Raw genomic sequence first — 17,994 nt, 5'->3', positions numbered from 1 at the left:
TCAAGCGCTTACAGAATTTATTCTTTCTGGAGAAAGACCGCACACAATAGTCACGTGAGTAGTACCAGGTGAACACGTTCAGCAGAAGGTGAAATAGCCGAAACGAAATGAACACTGGGTGAGTTTGTTGAATTGTGTGTTATAGTCGCACATGGATCAGCATACGGTAAGGCCATTCCAAATAAATTTTCTATTTCCCGTCCACTGCCCGCATCTGTTTTCGAAGTTTGGGAACAGCGTACTGGTCAAACGGCAGCAGCACATGCGAGCTACTATTCCGTATTCTTCCGGTTTTTTTCTTGCATGCTGTACAGCCTTATAAAAGTGATCTGCTAAAGGTGTCAGCTCACGTGTCTGTACTCATAAATTCTCCTTTGTGCAATTCCTGCAGTATAAGAGACGAAGAAGATACAACTTTAAATGCAGTTTGTTGTGGATTTGTTCAGGCAGTTGCCAATCTTATAAAGGAATTGGACTCACCTGCCTGCATATAAATCCGTCTGAATGGAGGAGAATTTGTTTGGAGTGGTGTAAATCCATACCTTTTATTTGTACAGTGATGCAGCCTGCGTTTTACCTGTGGGCTTGTAGTTTTCTGCTGTTTTGTATTTGTGGACTTCATTTCATACATTATTAGGTCACATAAGCTTAATTATTAGTTTCTCATCCCCGCCCGCATCGCCATTTTTCTTACCTCATCACGGAATTTTTGCATCACTGGTGGCTTAGTGCAGCCATCCAGCACGTTTTAAAGTTGGTACCTTGCTAGAGCAGTCTAAGAAAACTGCATTGTGAGTTGTTTTAGCTAGCTAATTCAGTAAAAAATAAAATAAAAATCTGCCCTTCCGCACTGGTATTTTTAGTGCAGGAGGATGAGAAACTAATAATTAAGGTTTATGTGGCCTTATGTTGATCATGCAGTGTCCTTTTACAAGAGGGTGGAACAGTTATACTCTTATCAAAACATTGTAACAAATCGGCTATCATTTTTATACCAGGCTGGAGATGGCTTGAGTTGAAAATTTTTTTGCTAAGCACTTAGTGAATAAGGAGTTCCAGTAATTTACGAGAAGCCATATACTAAATTTACTGTATGTACAATATATATATTTTCCTGCTAGAAGAGACTGGGCATATAAAATTATCCTTAAACATTTCAGAAACGATCATTACAGAAGGTTTTAAGAATGTATTGGGGGTAGGTCCAACACCACCCAAAACGATCCCGAATCTCATCAATTTTTTCGCATAGATTCTGGATTCCAAGTCAAGATTCCAAATTCAAATTTTGCAAAGCTAATTATATTAATACTTTTTATGTACTCGGTTGGCTTCCAGGCTAATTAGATCACTGACGAGGCCAGAAATGGATTGTGTATAAACGTGTCGAGACACTTGCACAGTGCTCGCAATACTAAACTGATTGCAACACAGCACACGAGATAATCTGCAGTATAACTTTACAAGAATAATTGGATTTAAATAACATTTGTCGAGATTCCATTTTATCAGAAATTCCAGTTTCTTAACCAAGATTTCAGATTCCATTTTGGGATTCCAAATGATTTGTGAGTTGGTATCAGACCCCTCGGAATATATTGAAGGTTGTGGGTTTGTTGTTGGAGTTTCCTTTCACTTTAGCCAGTTTTGAGTGGTGAATAGCCTGTATTTGGCCTAATTAATCTCTACATTTCTCTTCACTCTGCTGGGATGTAGTATAGATCTCTCAATGCTGGATACCTTTGTATCTATCACTGATATCTATTACCCATGTATTCACTAAGAGTCTGGATAAGATGCAAGGAGTTTAACTCATTCCATCTCCAGCCTGGTACAACAATATGGCGACTAATGTGGTAAGTTAAATGGTTTTGAAACTGCTCAACTCGACTAACTTAAGTCCACATGAACTTTTAAATGTACACTACAGGTATCATATAGATCATTTTATTTCAATGTAGTTTTCTACTACGTATGTGTGTACACAGAAATATTAGCCTGCTGTTTTATTTAGAGCATTAGCCGGCTGTACCTTGTTCATCACGGGAGCTAGTAGAGGGATTGGCAAGGCCATTGCTATCAAGGCTGCAAGGGATGGAGCCAATGTTGTGATTGCAGCTAAGACTGCAGACCCTCACCCTAAACTACCTGGTACCATCTACACTGCTGCTAAGGAAGGTATATGCTTATTACGTTAATCACTACTTGTTTACCATGTAATTTTGACTGTATAATATTTTCATTAAAACAGTGTTTTTAGGTTGTCTGAAGGACCCCACTTTATATAATGCTTTCTGCCAAATATAAAATGTATTGTTGTGATTTTTGTTCTGCTACTGACCTGCAAGAAGACTAAAAATGTGTATAGAATTTGTCCTTCAATAATTTCTAGTTAGGCATGTTGGATTAGATACCATATAACACAAATATTTGATGAGGTGAGGTTTTGACAAATTGGATGACCAAGCATTTTGACTAAATGCTTCAATGTTGTATAAGAGAGCAAAATTTTTGAGAGGGAAAATTTCGACAAATTGCAATGCAAAAATTGTTAACTCCATTAAACTTTTGCACTATACAGTAGGTGGAATATTCTTCTTACTGTGGTATAGTTTGCCTTTTGAAGAAGTGGCTTTTCTAAACACATGGCTGCTAAAACAGGTTTCACTGTATAGTGTACACATTTTGATTTACCATGTTGTTCAATTCACAAATATTGTTTACTGATAGAAAGTATTTGCAGCGAGGAATGTTGTTGGTACACTTACAAAACATTGGGACCAAGAGGCTGGTTAGTTGATATGAGGAAACCTGCACCGTGCAGGATGATTTCAGAATGGTACACTATTCCTTCAACACTCACTCATGGTCACTGTATTGCTTCTACAAGCTGAGTACCGTATAGCCTAAATATTTCAAGGGGCAAATTTTTGAGCAATGTTTCTAAAAATAATTTTTTGTGTGGATTTACGGACACTCCCAAAATGTCTTCAACTATATGGAGGTTTAATTATTTCAAAGATGAAATTTTTGCCGGTAACCCCCAAAACCGCAAAATCAGCAAAAAAAATTTCTCCCTCGAAATATTTAGGCTATACGGTATTACACTAGGTATGCCATCACTTTACAATAGCCATGCTTTCTGCAAGATATCTCAAGACTGTATGGCACCCCCTTGCATATTGAGCTAATGTGCTTTAAATTCACCTCTCAAGGTGGACTGACATGAAGCAGGAGTGATTGCCATTGCAATCAATCCGGCTCAGGTGTGAAATGGTCTGATTCAGCTTTGATGCACATTTGACTGTAGTGTGAGAGGGCCTTGAATCATATGCATCCGCTTATCATTTGCTAATCTCTAAAACTTTAACACCTCTTATGTAGTACATTTTACAGTACAGTAAGGATACAACCATTAGTAAATTTATATCAAACAGTTAGTGGTGTACATGTTATTTGTGTACATGTGTAGTCGAAGATGCCGGTGGCAAATGTCTGCCTTGTGTGGTCGATATCAGGTTTGAGGATCAGGTGTCCAGAGCTGTTGAGCAAGCAGTAGAGAAGTTTGGTGGTATTGATGTACTAGTCAACAATGCTAGTGCCATCAGTATCACTGGTACTGTCAGCACAGAAATGAAAAGGTAAATGCAAGAAAGGGTGGTGTGTGTGTGTGTGTGTGTGTGTGTGTGTGTGTGCATGCGTGGGTGCGTTTGTGTGTTACAACTTGATGTCATTTATTGCTAAATACAGTGGCTGATTTGTTACAGTAATAGTATTGGCATATTGCAGGTATGACTTGATGATGGGGATTAATGCAAGGGGAACGTTTCTAACGTAAGTTGAATGGTGTGCTTTGATGGTATCGTGTAACAACAAAGCAAATAAGTATATTACTCCTAACATATTTAGTATCATGCATTATGTTCAGATATGTGCATATTATGTGTAAGAGTTTAGCTTTTTATGCTGCTGAGTTTTGTATTGGCTTGGCACAACTTTAGTGTACGTGGTACACATTTTCAATAGAGTGGAATCAGTGAATACATGCTTCATCCATCATTATTGTTTTCTAACAGGAGCAAGCTGTGTATTCCCTACCTCAAAAAGGGCAGGAACCCTCACATTCTCAACATCAGTCCACCACTGAACATGAAGCCAAGATGGTTCAGGGATCATTGTGGTTACCATGTTGCTGCCCTGCAGCTAATCCATAGGTAGTCCTGTGCATGTAGTTTAGGATGTCAGTTTGTACATATACTGTATTAAGACATAGTCAATAGAAGAGCCCTAGGATGTTAGCATTTGGTTCATCAGTTCTAAAAGGTGTTGATGAACGGTTTTCATCTTAAACCAAAAGAGCTACCCACTGTATTTACTAGTTGTTTCCTCCTGTAGCTTATACTATGGCTAAGTATGGAATGTCCATGTGTGTTCTTGGAATGTCAGAAGAGCTGAAGCCTGATGGTATAGCTGTCAATGCTCTGTGGCCTCGTACAGGTATGTGTGTTGATTGTGTGTATTTTATATACTTGTGCAGTATTGGGGTAATGCATTTCTTATGTAACGTGAGGTAATCAGACATGGGGCCAAGTACATGAGTATTTATACTTAAGTACACTTAAGTACAAATTTGAAAGTACTTGTACTTTACTTAAATACTTTCTTAATTTCCCCAGTGTACTTGTACTTATACTCAAGTACTTTGCTAAGTACTTGTATGTACTTGAGTACTTACTTGTAAGTACTGCAAACATTGTACGTAGTTTGTACACAGTGGGTGTACAATGAGAATAACGAAATTGTATGAAGGTGCAATTTACAACTACTTGCGATTCTTCTACTGTCTTCCCCAACCATACTATGTATCATGTTGCCACGATTAATGATGTCATAGCTTTCTAGCAAACAAAAACAATGCTGCTGTTCAAGGCAGTGTATTTTAAGAGTTTAAGAGAGAGAATGGTTGACAAAAACCTGAAAGTATCAACACCTCTAGGCACACTACAATACTCTGAATAAAGTGTATATTTTACTACAACAAAATGTACTTGTACTTTACTTAAGTACTATCTTGATTGCTGCAGGAGTACTTGTACTTGTACTTGGAAAATTCAAAAGTACTTGTACTTTACTTAAGTACTTTTAAATGTACTTGGCCCCATGTCTGGAGGTAATATTATTACCTTTTGTGGTAACTAAACGAAATATGCTATAAAAATAGTAATATAACTCAAGTTACATTGCTTTCAAAAGTAACGTGTTACCTAAGTAATGAAGTTGCTGTAACGACTCAGATATTATTATTGCAAGTAGTGGAGTTACTAACCTCGCTACTAATACACTGAGTTATGCCTACGAAGTAATGAAGCATTAACAAAGCCACTTCAAATTAATGAATGAAGCTTACTGATCAGTTATTGACTCTTGAATACTAGATTTACATATTGTCCAGCAACCTGATCATGTCATGTGATAAAGTGGTAGTTGCACACGTGACAGCTTAAGGCTGTGCACACAAATGTGTAATATCATTAATCAGAAAAATTTTGCCGTCAAAAATTTTTCAGTGCTGGTTGTATCAACAAAAATTAAGACGACTAATTATTTTTAACTATACGAATAATTTGCATATACAAATATTAACGTTAGGTATTCTAGCTGTCAAAATTTTTCGTCAATTATGCCAGTGACGAAAATATGTGTATGAAGTTCCAGTCTATGTAATGTACTAACTGTATTAATGGGTAAATATGTGGTAGACACCATCAGTCACTGCCATGAAACACAACAAGAAGCACTGATAGCCACTTAAAACAGCAAGAGGAGAGAGTTCACAGCTTTGTAATATTAGTGTGATCACGTGATCTCACGTGACACAGTTGTATGTGACTGGATCTACGAAAACCGTTCTTATCGCCCAAGACAGGAAGTTTGATTTTTTCACACAAACACAAAGCTTAATGAATGCACTATCAAGTTTCACTGCCACAGTCGACCAGAGTAAAGTGGTCTGCTTTTGCTGGCTGCTTTTCTAGAGCACAGTGGCGAGCCGTACGAGTGGTCTGGGGTCTTGATGGAGCCCTGGCCAACCAGGAGATGGCTGTGTGTGGCTGTACAGCTCTGTGGTGTTGGACAATGACCTGTGCTGTACATTTCCTTTCATTTTAGCCAGTTCTGAGCCCTGAATGGCCTATAACTTGGCCTAATTCATCCCAGCACATCTCTTTTCAATTTTTGAACACCATCTTGCCCGCCTTCCAGGGCCCCCGCCTCCCACCCTTCTGGAGCTCGCATGATACAGACAACCTTGGTTTAAAAACTATCTAAAATGGCGGGAAACTTAGCTGTTGACTATTTCTTCAGTGGATGATCAGGAAGGTAAGAAATTGTTGTGAAACGTGTGAAAATTTGGTATGCGTAGCTACCACCATTGGCCAGCTACAACACACAGAATATTTAAATCCGACGTTTCTCGATACTTTTAAATGGGCGATAAGACCGGTTTTCCCAGAGACAGTCACAATTTATCATAATTGTCTCAAATGCTGATTCACTGGGTAGGCGCGACCACATGTCTGCACATCCCTGACCAAAGTCGTTTCTATGGAATTTTCTATTTAGCCAAATTTTCTGCTGACGCCTTCATAACTCTATAATGTTTAGCACTATGGGTATGATTTCAGTTAAGTCATACAAGAGACCAAATAGTAAGCAGCATACTTTCGTATAGTGTGATAGAGACTTTAGTCTATAATAAAAATGATTCATTGTAGATTGGTCACTTACTACACACAGTGTAGAATTATTCACAGATTCTTTAACTATATGTATGTGATTACACCCAACATTCTTTGTTTGTGTACAGTCATGAACATCCATTGTAATGCCAGTTTACAGCAATGATTGCCATTTTACCAGACCACCACTGGAACGTGAAGCATGACAAAGTGAAACTTGACAATCTATGAGGTACATACAGGCTGCTGTTGCTTCCTCCAAGAAAATTTCATAGATCCTCTGAGGATGAATTATAGAGAAATTTCAGTAATTTATCGTAATTGTCTCAAATGCTGATTCACTGGGTAGGCGCTACCACATGTCTACACATCCCAGGCCAAACTCGTTTCTATGGAATTTCTATTTAGCTGAATTTTCTGCTGACGCCTTCATAACTCTATAATGTTTAGCACTATGGGTATGATTTCAGTTAAGTCATACAAGAGACCAAAAAGTAAGCAGCATACTTTCGTATAGTGTGATGGAGACTTTAGTCTATAATAAAAATGATTCATTGTAGATTGGTCACTTACTACACACAGTGTAGAATTATTCACAGATTCTTTAACTATATGTATGTGATTACACCCAACATTCTTTGTTTGTGTACAGTCCTGAACATCCATTGTAATGCCAGTTTACAGCAATGATTGCCATTTTACCAGACCACCACTGGAACGTGAAGCATGACAAAGTGAAACTTGACAATCTATGAGGTACATACAGGCTGCTGTTGCTTCCTCCAAGAAAATTTCGTAGATCCTCTGAGGATGAATTATAGAGGAATTTCAGTAATTTATCATAATTGTCTCAAATTATGGCTGATTTCATATCACTCACTGGTCTGGTTTCATTTCGTCACCAGGGTATAACTAGAAAATGCCAACTTCAAGTATTTTAGTCATCATAGTGTAAAAACAGTGTGCGCGTGTGTGTGTATGTGTGTGTGTGTGTGTGTGTGTGTGTGTGCATGCGTGTACTGTGTAGCATTAATATTTATTATTAGGGACCCGCCGATTATGCTAGCATAATTTTGAGCATAATAGGTACCTAAAAGCATTGAGCATAATGCCAGCATAATAGGTTAAATATTTGTACGATAGTGTAAACTCTTGCTGGGAAAATGACAATTGCAAAATAAGATCAATATACTCTAATAGAGCAGTCAGTAACTCTAATAGAACAATCATCAAACTGACTGTTCTATTAGAGTATATCGATCTTGTCTCTTACATGCAGGCATGCAGCAAGAATTTATTATTTGTGTTCCAGCAACTCATTTTTTTCTTTCTTTATAGTGTTAAACTAGTAGCAAAGCATATGAACTAAGGCATGAACATTGAGCAGAATCGAGCATATAATAGGTAAATATTGAGGATTAATTTAAGCATAATAGGTGAATTTTTGAGTAGTGCAGCATAGCATAATAGGTAAAATTATGAGCATAATCGGCAAAATTATGAGCATAATCGGCGGGTCCCTATTTATTATGCATATGTGTGTGTGCATGTGTAATGTACTGTAGCCTACCTATACACACATGTAGGCTCACTTATCTCGTTCATAAAAAGGATAAGCTTGATCACTGATGTAAGTTCTAGGGGAGACCACAGTTTTCTCCTGCAGTGTAGCCTTCTCCATCACATCGTGTAGGTACTGTAGAAACAGGAGTACACCATAAAACTTTCAGTAGCCACCCGCACTATGAATAGGAATACATATATACATAGAATCCTTGCAGCACACTAATCCCTATAAAGACTGTAATCAACTAGGATGACCTTCACACATACCCGTACAAACATATGACACTCAGTTACTGTAGTAGCCCTACGTGGAATTAAAAAAATCGATGCACTAAAATTTTCTCCAATTTCCTTCTTCTATAGCTCATTTAAATTGCCATGCACTACTTTTCCAACAAAATCTGAGGTATCTATCATGTGTCATGAGATATGTCTTTTATTGCATTTCGCAATACAAAATTTGTTACACCAGGTTGGTTGGGTCATTGTGGTGCCAAAATTTCCATGAATTAGATCATTGTGCTCATAGAGGGTTGCTCTACACATATCACACCTGAAAAGTTACCAGACACAAAGTAGGCTGTACACAATAATTAATTTTACAGAAACATATTGCACATACTTGTTAGCTGTCATTTTAGCCATGAGCAAACAGTTTGTACAATGATTGTTTTACAGTATACAGTCAAACCTCTCTAATGCGATGCTCAATGGGAGCCATAGATTTTGCTGAATAAAGGAGGTTGTTGGATTATCAAGTCACCTCTGTAATCCGACATTATACAATATGTCAGATCATGCAGTAAATAACAGGTAAAACAGATCACACAATGTTTTTAACATGAATTAATTTTAAGTATTACAGCTTTTTTCTATTACTGTCAACCAATTAAATACTTTGGTTGCTTAAAAAATATTTTCTGTGATTATTCTAATGCCGCTATTATTCTCTGTCAGATTACAAAGGTCAAAAACAATGCATTTCCAAATCTAGAGAATCAAAGTTTGTGTCGGATTATGGGGTACAGAGTTGTCAGATTACAGAGGTTGTTTTCTATACAAAAATGTTGGTAAATGACATTTCGGTTGGATTAGAGAGGATTCTGGATTATGCAGGTGTTGGATTAGAGAGGTTCGACTGAATATACAATTACTGTTTTACAGAGGACACCTGCATAACCTGGACACTTAGTTGAGGCCCCAAAGTACCAGCTTTTACATGTAAACTGACCTGGAAAATCAGGACATCTTAATAATCAGGACATTTTTGGTTGATCCCAAGGTGTCTTTAATACACAGGTTCCACTGTAATGAATTTATATTTCATTTTGAATATCAGGACACCCTCCTATCTCACATAGCTAGACCAACTTTTTCAGGGGAAGTTCCACTGCTTGGTGCAAATTGGCAAAGCCATTCTCTTCTTACTGTTTAGGTTCTGAGACTATTATACTTTAAAATGTGGCACAGTGTTTGCTTGAACACAACAGGATACAAAACAAGCATGTTGCTCAATAGCGAAAGGCTTAGTCAGTCTGGCTATGCGAGATTTGTTGGACTCCTGAACATACATACAAACTAAATCATCTGTACATAATACTTGATACATCACTCTTAACCTACACTTCGGATGGTGGTGGTCTATCAAAGCGTCGTACCAATGATGGTGACTGGCTATACAATATGACACAGCGAGACATACAATAATTATGACACAGTGAGACACATAATATGACACAGTGGGACTAACACGTGCAAAAGCAGTGATGTCATGCTTAGAGGTGTGTCCAGAATGAGTGCACTATTCAAACTGGACCACACTCATTTTTCTCCCTACAAAGATAAAGTGCTCTAGCCAGGTGAGACTAGTACATAAAGTATAACATGCTTAAGTAATCTGTAAAGAACAATACAAACATATCATAGATCCTTTACACTCTAAGGATCTATGTACATATCCACTCACCCAGAGGAATGTAGTAGTGAAGGTAGTATTCACAGCGGAATCAACACTAATAACTAACTAGCTACTGTCTGTCCAGTTTGCCACATAACTGTAGGAATAGACTCTTTCCAAAAGTACGTCATTGCTATGGCAACACCTTTCCGCCATCTTGAATGGGGCCACGGTAAATAATCTCGATTGCGCTCCATTGAAATCTGGTGTTAGCAGCAGCTTGAACAGAGCCGTATTGTTGAGGGACAACCCATCAATACCTTTGGGGTGGCAGAATCAGTGTTTCTGGTTAAAGGCAGCTGGTTATCATGGCTGAGCAAGGCATGAGACATCGACAGCAGTCAACAACAGTAATTGCTTTGTCAGAGGTTTTGTCAGCCCATACAATCAAGTTTGCATGATCAGCTGCCGCTACAGTCACTATTATCAGTACAAGAGTCAGTGAGGAGTATAAATGGTTAATATAATTCACTTGGGTCTTCAGCTTATACTGTTTCAGCTAGTTACTGATATACAAGTAGCTACCATAGTGATGTGGTTATTGAATATATTATAGTCAAAATGCAAAATTTTAATTCACATGTATATACTCATTTCAGAAGTATCATAAGGGGTGTGCAACAACAGTTTCAGAATCAACAAACTTTGTACTTTTAACAATTGTTTGTTTTTATCTGCTTTACCAGTTAGGTACTGGAGGCAAAGCCTGTACGAGGTGTTTACCATGAGACAGGGAACCTAGACGAAAATTGTTGACTAATGTGAAACGGGACAAATACATAGAAGGGGTTTTAAAAAATCTATCCCTATAGCCTGACTTTGATCTGCAGGCCACTCGGATACTGGCCAAGTGCCACACTCCACTGGACAATTGTTGAAGCGGAAGTACAACCTATTACAATGGTATCAATCACCTAAAAAATGTTTACCAGTACTCCCATTTGTATATACACACATTTAAACTCTCAAGAAATTAGGATACCCCTCTACTAAGGGTACCTTTCCATGGTCCCATTTGTATTCTGTTCAGTTCATCCCAAGGTGTTCATGCGATCACACCTAGTGCTTCATATGAAAAGAATTGCGGCCAATGCGATCCAAGTATTTTCACTGTATAGTACAACATTCACATGTGACTGCTAAATACATGTCAGATTAAAATGTGTGCTATACAACTATCAAATACTACACTTTACAAATCTGCTACAAGTATATAATGTTGGTCATACTGATTCATGCAAGCTCCCTGATTATCAACAGTAAGTCATATTATCAAAGAATATAATACCAGTGGAGTGTTTTCTCATCAAAATGTTTTTAAGGTCTATATGGTACTGTATCAAGGATGACATCACTGGATATCTCTTTGGATTAAACTTAACACTGAGTAACATAATTATATGGTTAGAATTTGTGCAATGTGGGTATCCATTCTGAGAGAGAAAAGATATCTAAACTATTCAGTCTAATCGGACTTTATGTCTGTAGCACTAGTAACTGAGTCTAGTTAGTCAGCCACCGCTGTGCTGGAAGATACATACTAACGTATGAAACTTTCACAAACATACATTACTGTATGTATAACGATGTCACATAAGGTGATCATGCCACATTATATAAGCTACGTACATGGAAATGTGATTTACCAGTTCTGTATGTGTTCTTACAAATGCACAGTTAACCACTGCACACTAGCCAGTTACAATGCCTTAGTTACTTAACAAGCCATATTATCTGAAATGATGTACCCACTGATCTCTCTACAGAGTAACTTGTTAGTAAAGCTGAAGTCTTTACATCGTGGATTTTGGTTGTTAAACTCTCTGCATGAAGACTTGTTTGTAGCAGAATTTGTACAGAGTGAATTGTTTGTAGCTGAACTCTCTTCAGTGTGACTTGTAATGTTCTGAATCACTACAACAATAATATTTGTGGCTGAACTCTCTATAGGGTGACTTGCTTCTTGTTGAACTGTCTATAAGATTAACTGTTTGCAGCTGAACTCCCTACAGAATAACTTGTAATGTAATAGAATTCTATAATGGAGTAAATAAATTAGCTGAATGCTCTATTAAGGTGACTGTTCTATTAGAGTATCTCAATCTCGCATTTGCTACACAGAATTGGCTTTCGAATCATAACTCAGTGGTTTGTAGTCCGATTCTTCTGTACTACTGCAAGGACTTTCTATTAAGATTATTCCGGTTGTACACTGATTTTCAGCTGATTGCTCTAAGCGGTTTCCCTAGTAGGCATAAAAACTAATACTTTTTTTATTTATAAAAATTGATTGCATAATTGTGACACAGGTTGGGTTTTGTGTCATATCTCCGTTGTCTTTACCTCGATTCCTTTCAAACCACAGAAAGGCACTCCTACGATGGTTACTCCATCTACATAGCCATTTTCAACTCATTCCATGAAGTGGTTTACCCTGTAGGCGTGACAACAAATCGATCTTGTTTTACGCGAATAATCGGTCATAACTCCTGAACCATTCATCAGATTTGCATCAAATTTAATGCTAGGATTCGCCTTTGGACTCCCTTTCTGTGTGCCAAATTTCAAGGCGATCGGAGTACGTGTTTGTGTTTTATAGCAATTTTTGCAAGTGTGCAAAAACACGAAGAAGAAAACGATGAAAAAAAATTGAAACTTTGGCAGCTAGTATCTCGGAAATTGCTAAAGCGATTTCCTTCAAATTTGGTTTGTAGACTCCCCTGGCAGGCGGGAAAATCTGTAGTAAATTTGGTTCCAATCGGATAAGGAATCACCGAGATACAAAAGTGTGAAAATTATGTTTTCTTCCTGTCAATATACCCACAATGTGGTGCGCTGGCTTCTTGGGCCACACAACACACTATCGTGTGTCTTGATCTAGTGCCAAGCAGTTTAGTATTTTTGCTACTGGTGAGAAAGTATGCCGGTATTCGGTATTTCATGGTATTCTAGTCATCATCTAGTGTACATTTTTAATATTTAAACTACAGGGGGGTGTATTATTGTTTGTTTGTGATTAGAAGTGCACTGATAGTCGGATTGACTATCAGTTATATCTGCTATATTGGCCTTGCTTTTGCATATCGGTAATATGTGTATACCAACAGCAGATACAGATATTCATAAACATCTATTTATGGGCACTTGTGATCTAGTAATATCCTAGCAATGCCTGATGTCGGTTGTTGATTACAATCCTACTCTGTCACTTATTAATTTAGATTGCATATTATCAGAGAAAAGTTTTATGCTACCATATCAGATCGGCTTTGTTTATTGGCTTTATAATATTATTTTATATCGGTTATCAGAGTATCGGCTAATAATAATATTGGTGCACCTCTGTTTGTGATAAGTCAACTGCTAATATTCAAAGTTGGTTATATACCACAAGTAAAAGTTACTCACAGCTAACAGTTTCTAAATGCATTTTACTAACAGCTATGCAGTTGATGGGGTGGAAGGCACTACAGTGTCACCTGAAACCTCACAGTTTACTGTTAGGCAGGACTTGTGGTCACCACCAAACTGTCAACACATAACTGACAGTGTAATTAAATGCTGTCTGGCTTCCCTCATATCATAATACATCTAACAGCATTCGTACTTGAAAGTGAAAATCAGTTTGATGCTATATTATATGGTATACCTCCCAGCCTCTTATAATTTTTCCTTATACTTGTTTGTTTTGTAATATTGCTATGATTAGTGGACCCACACCAACATGTACTACATCAAAGGAAAGAATGATGCCAGACTTATTGTTTTCGTCTGACCGCATGACCCGACTATCAATCACTGAAAAGTAAAGTTTCCATTATACTTCGTTTTCAACTATGTTCAGCCTGTTACAGTGTTACAATATTATGAGAAGTACCTCTACAATGAATCCAGTCAGTGTGGAAAATTTGGATAATTCCTGTTACTTTATGCGCTACAGTGAATTGACAGCTTGAGCTGTCAGAGAAGGGAAATTGCACAAAGGAGGACACTGATAATAAGTTAATGATGCGTGCATTGTACGCATGCGGTATGCCAAAAGGCACCTGTCAGGCTAAAGTGATGTTGAACAGTAAAAAAAAAATCTAGTCTATTGCCTCAGCCATTATTGGGGTGCGTGTGTTAGTAACTTTATAGCAGCAAAACATTTCAGGTCCAGCTGAAAGTACTTGTGGGTTTGGTTATATATGGTTTGTGGTCAATATATAATTATTATGTATTATTTTGTGCAAACCTCCATGATCCTTAATATACTGTACTACCATTGTGTATGATAGTAATGTCCATATTATACAAGTGTTCCAACATTATTATGGTAAACAAAACCTAACTACAGTAGTACAATTACTACCTGTCGTGATGAAATTCAGACCTTGTAGTATTTTGTCTTCGCAACTGTATATAGTAAATGTGTAATATAATACAAGGAACAGTGTTACTGACATGACAATAACAAAGTGGTCTTATTAAAGAGGTGGTAGCTAAGTGACGTCTCTCACTGTATCACTCTATTGTCAACATCAGATCAGTGTTTATGGATGGTATATGTGTGTGTGTAACGCAATGAAATCCTCACTTAGTGGCCCACTTCTGGAACGTAGTTGAGGTTTACTTCAAGACCAAGGCCAAATATTTTGTTCCAAAAAACGGTGCCCTTATTTATAAGATTTAACTCTCAGTGTTGGGGGTAACGTATTATGTAATATTACTTTTGTGGTAACTAAGTAATATAATGAAATACACTATAAAAACAGGTAATATAACTCAAGTTACTTTACTAACAAATGTAACACGTTACCTAGGTAATATAGTTACTGTAACAAGTCTAATATTACATAATATTACTACAGTAGGACCTCGATTATCCAAACAGTAGCGGTGACTGTTCTATTAGGATATTTTGTCAGAGGTGTATGTTCTATTAGAGTAATTCAACAGAGCTCTGTATATAAATCAATGGGCTTCGTTTATCTGAACAAATTCACTTATCTGAACACTTTTGTGATTCAGCTGGCACATAGGTGTTCAGATAATGGAGGTCCTACTGTACTACAAGTAACGAAGTTACTAATCTCGTTAGTAATCCACTGAGTAATGCCTAGCCACAACGAAGTAATGAGGCCTACTGAATGAAGCTCATTCACCAGCTTCTTGCTTATAACCAAGATTTGCGCATTGCCCAACAACGTCATCATGGCACATGATAAGGTGGTAGTTTCACACGTGACAGCTTAAGGCTGTGGACACAAAGTAATATAATATGTAATATTATTATAGTTACTTTATTTTATGGGTAATATGTAACTGTAACTAAATAGTTCAGTTGCAAGTAATATGTAATATATAACTAGTTACTTTTAAAAAGTAACTGTCCCAACACTGATAATGGTGTACTGCTTTTGTATGTGTAGTGTGTCTGTGTGTATGTTGTGTGTGCGTGTGTTGTGTGTTGTGTGTTGTGTGTGTGTATGTGTTGTGTGCGTGCATGCGTAATGTAGTGTACATACATGTGTTAATACATGTGAAAGTTGTGCAGAGACAGTCACATATTTTTATTTGTACTCAAGGAGCTATTGTGAATTGTAATTATATTTTAGAAGATTAGATGACATATAAATGTAATATAGTAACTAGTAAAATATCACTTTCCTTCATTACACATGTATGTGTTCACTAGCTAGTGATCAGATTATTGTTGTTGGTTACTATATCTCTAGAACATCACAAAGAAGTTAACACCAGACTTTACTGGCTACAAAAATTTGTGTAAGGCACATGCTACAATGATGAGAGTGGCTGCTGGTATCAATGAGACCCAACGAGTATATGAGGCATCAATTAGAGTACAAGTGTGTTTGTAGTGTGTGTGTGTGTGTGTGTGTGTGTGTGTGTGTGTGTGTGTGTGTGTGTGTGTGTGTGTGTGTGTGTGTGTGTGTGTGTGTGTGTGTGTGTGTGTGTGTGTGTGTGTGTGTGTACATGTGCACTGTGTGCATGCGTGTTCTTGTCTCTCTTATTGTTGTTGGGATCATTGTGAAACTTCAGGTTCCGTGGCCTCTCTCTCCATGAGACTCTACTAGTCCTTCCCCAGGAGGATTTGCCTGCGCTGGTCCACAGGTAACCCAGTGCTAGTTTTCTGGGTGGCAATAGCTGTGTTGTGCATGGATGCTGGAGGCTTTGAATGTGTGTACGTGTTAATGCTGTAAACTTCAAAGATACTGTAGTTTTACCCCTCCAAAACTTTGTAACCATTGATAGTGCCATGTCTTATCAGTAAGAAAGGCATCCATTAAGGCCATTTTAATTATGTAGTTCCATTTCATTTAAATTCCTCCAGAGCAACTCTATGATACAGTACTCCTCATATATCCAACCTTCAATTATCTGAATACTCAGTTATCCGAGCAGTGGAAATGAATGTTCTACTAGAGTATTCTGTCTAAAGTGTTAGAGTAATTGAACAGGGCTCTGTATAGGGCATTGATTATCCAAACATATCTTGGTACCAAGGAGGACGGGTAATAGAGGGAGCATTGTACTTAGTATACCAAATCTCTGAAGGCAGGTGCCACCGGACTAACTGATCAACACGTTAGCTCCAATGCCGAAAGATGAGCTAGAACAATTGTACAATGTAAAAAATCACTTAGTCACTTAATGAAACCTACTGAAACTGTAGCAACAGATTGATAAGCTGATATTATATATAGTCTCTGTATTAGCCAGTGAGCTGGTACATAGAACACAAATCAGATGATATTCTACTAGAACTGGACAGGATGTTATAATATATTACTTGTTTTTGTAGGATTACCTGAAGGTGATCAGTTTCATAGGGTTGAGATATGTGATTGTGTTTGAGAAGTTATTGCTACTGTTGAAGAGGGACAAGAAAGATTCAAGATATTATTATAAAGGACACATTGATGTATGTAAATAGTTTGGATGCTTGTGTATACCACATGCACACGTACACACACACGCACACACGGACACACACAAACATATACACACACTACACACACAAACACAGGGGAAAAGGTTATCAGGTGAACTTAAAAAAAAATTATACAAGATCGAGATACTCTAATAGAACAGTCACCACACATGACACTATTGACTATTGAGAATCCTCCATAGTTGTTGAATATGATAAAACTACCATCTGCAGTACTATCCCATGCATGGGGAACACTTAGCCTGCTAAGATTTTTTCCATCTGAAATGCAGATAGTCTTTGCATGACATTCTTTATACTCATGGCTATCTGAACTATACACATGACTGTCATTTATCCCTGTCATACAACTCTTGATCAATCCAGTCCACTTATAAAGTAGTATATTTGTGCTTAAAACTGCAAAAATTTCAGTCCTGAAACTACCTTCAGCTTCTGGAGGGGCACAGACCCTCTCCTCCATATACCTACTCCTACAGGTAAAAGCTCAGGAACATCAAATCCCAGTTCGCACTTTGAGAAACAAGTAGACAAAGCTGGGACAGATCCAGGATTAGATGAGGGGATACACTAGGGTACTTGATACAGCACTTCCTGCTGGGTTACTACACGATTAATCCTACCCCAGTGGGGGGGGGGGGGGGGGGGTTAATGCAACTCACAAAATTATATCCAGTCTGGCATGTGGTAATACAGCTGTTGAGAGTTTGTTTTTATCAACACATTTGTACATACAAGATGTGTTTACAGTACAATGGTACAAACATATACTGTATTTG

The 17,994-nt window shown here is 37.6% G+C and overlaps 2 protein-coding genes and 1 long non-coding RNA gene across 10 annotated transcripts in view; 2 read left to right on the top strand and 1 right to left on the bottom strand.

Annotated features, from left to right (window-relative positions):
* The first annotated feature begins 28 nt into the window (after window positions 1-28).
* On the top strand, window positions 29-17,190 carry LOC136246649 (hydroxysteroid dehydrogenase-like protein 2). The gene is made up of 8 exons (XM_066038181.1): window positions 29-118; window positions 2,015-2,178; window positions 3,473-3,641; window positions 3,790-3,834; window positions 4,077-4,180; window positions 4,396-4,497; window positions 15,978-16,109; window positions 17,066-17,190. The coding sequence occupies exons 1-7, from the start codon at window positions 108-110 to the stop codon at window positions 16,028-16,030; spliced, it is 648 nt and encodes a 215-aa protein (XP_065894253.1). The 5' UTR covers window positions 29-107; the 3' UTR covers window positions 16,031-16,109; window positions 17,066-17,190.
* On the bottom strand, window positions 8,545-10,367 carry LOC136246650 (uncharacterized). Of its 5 annotated transcripts, none has more exons than XR_010696716.1 (4): window positions 10,270-10,367; window positions 9,875-9,977; window positions 9,535-9,608; window positions 8,545-9,068 (listed from the first exon to the last, which is right to left on the bottom strand). It is a non-coding gene; the product is annotated as an uncharacterized lncRNA (long non-coding RNA). The 5 variants fall into 5 exon arrangements; XR_010696715.1 differs by having other exon boundaries at window positions 9,927-9,977; XR_010696713.1 differs by having other exon boundaries at window positions 9,535-9,977.
* LOC136246648 (uncharacterized) overlaps window positions 17,053-17,994 on the top strand; it is a 30,501-nt gene continuing 29,559 nt past the window's right edge. For 3 of the 4 annotated variants that reach the window (XM_066038178.1, XM_066038177.1, XM_066038176.1), the window contains exon 1: window positions 17,066-17,185. In XM_066038178.1, the coding sequence (XP_065894250.1) occupies window positions 17,184-17,185 (2 nt within the window). In that variant the 5' untranslated portion in view covers window positions 17,066-17,183. Of the gene's footprint in view, window positions 17,186-17,994 lie in introns of all 4 variants that reach the window. The other variant, XM_066038179.1, reaches the window with a different exon arrangement.

Source organism: Dysidea avara, chromosome 2 (assembly GCF_963678975.1).
Source record: "Dysidea avara chromosome 2, odDysAvar1.4, whole genome shotgun sequence".
NCBI lineage: Eukaryota > Metazoa > Porifera > Demospongiae > Dictyoceratida > Dysideidae > Dysidea > Dysidea avara.
The sequence above is the reverse complement of the archived record's forward strand: the minus strand, read 5'-3'. Positions and strand labels throughout refer to the sequence as shown.

Bases quoted from the DNA above. Each gene is read 5' to 3' on its own strand.
- LOC136246649 (XM_066038181.1), top strand. The intron at 3,642-3,789 runs GTAAATGCAAGA...GGCATATTGCAG, and splicing joins GTCAGCACAGAAATGAAAAG to GTATGACTTGATGATGGGGA. The intron at 4,181-4,395 runs GTTACCATGTTG...TTCCTCCTGTAG, and splicing joins ATGGTTCAGGGATCATTGTG to CTTATACTATGGCTAAGTAT.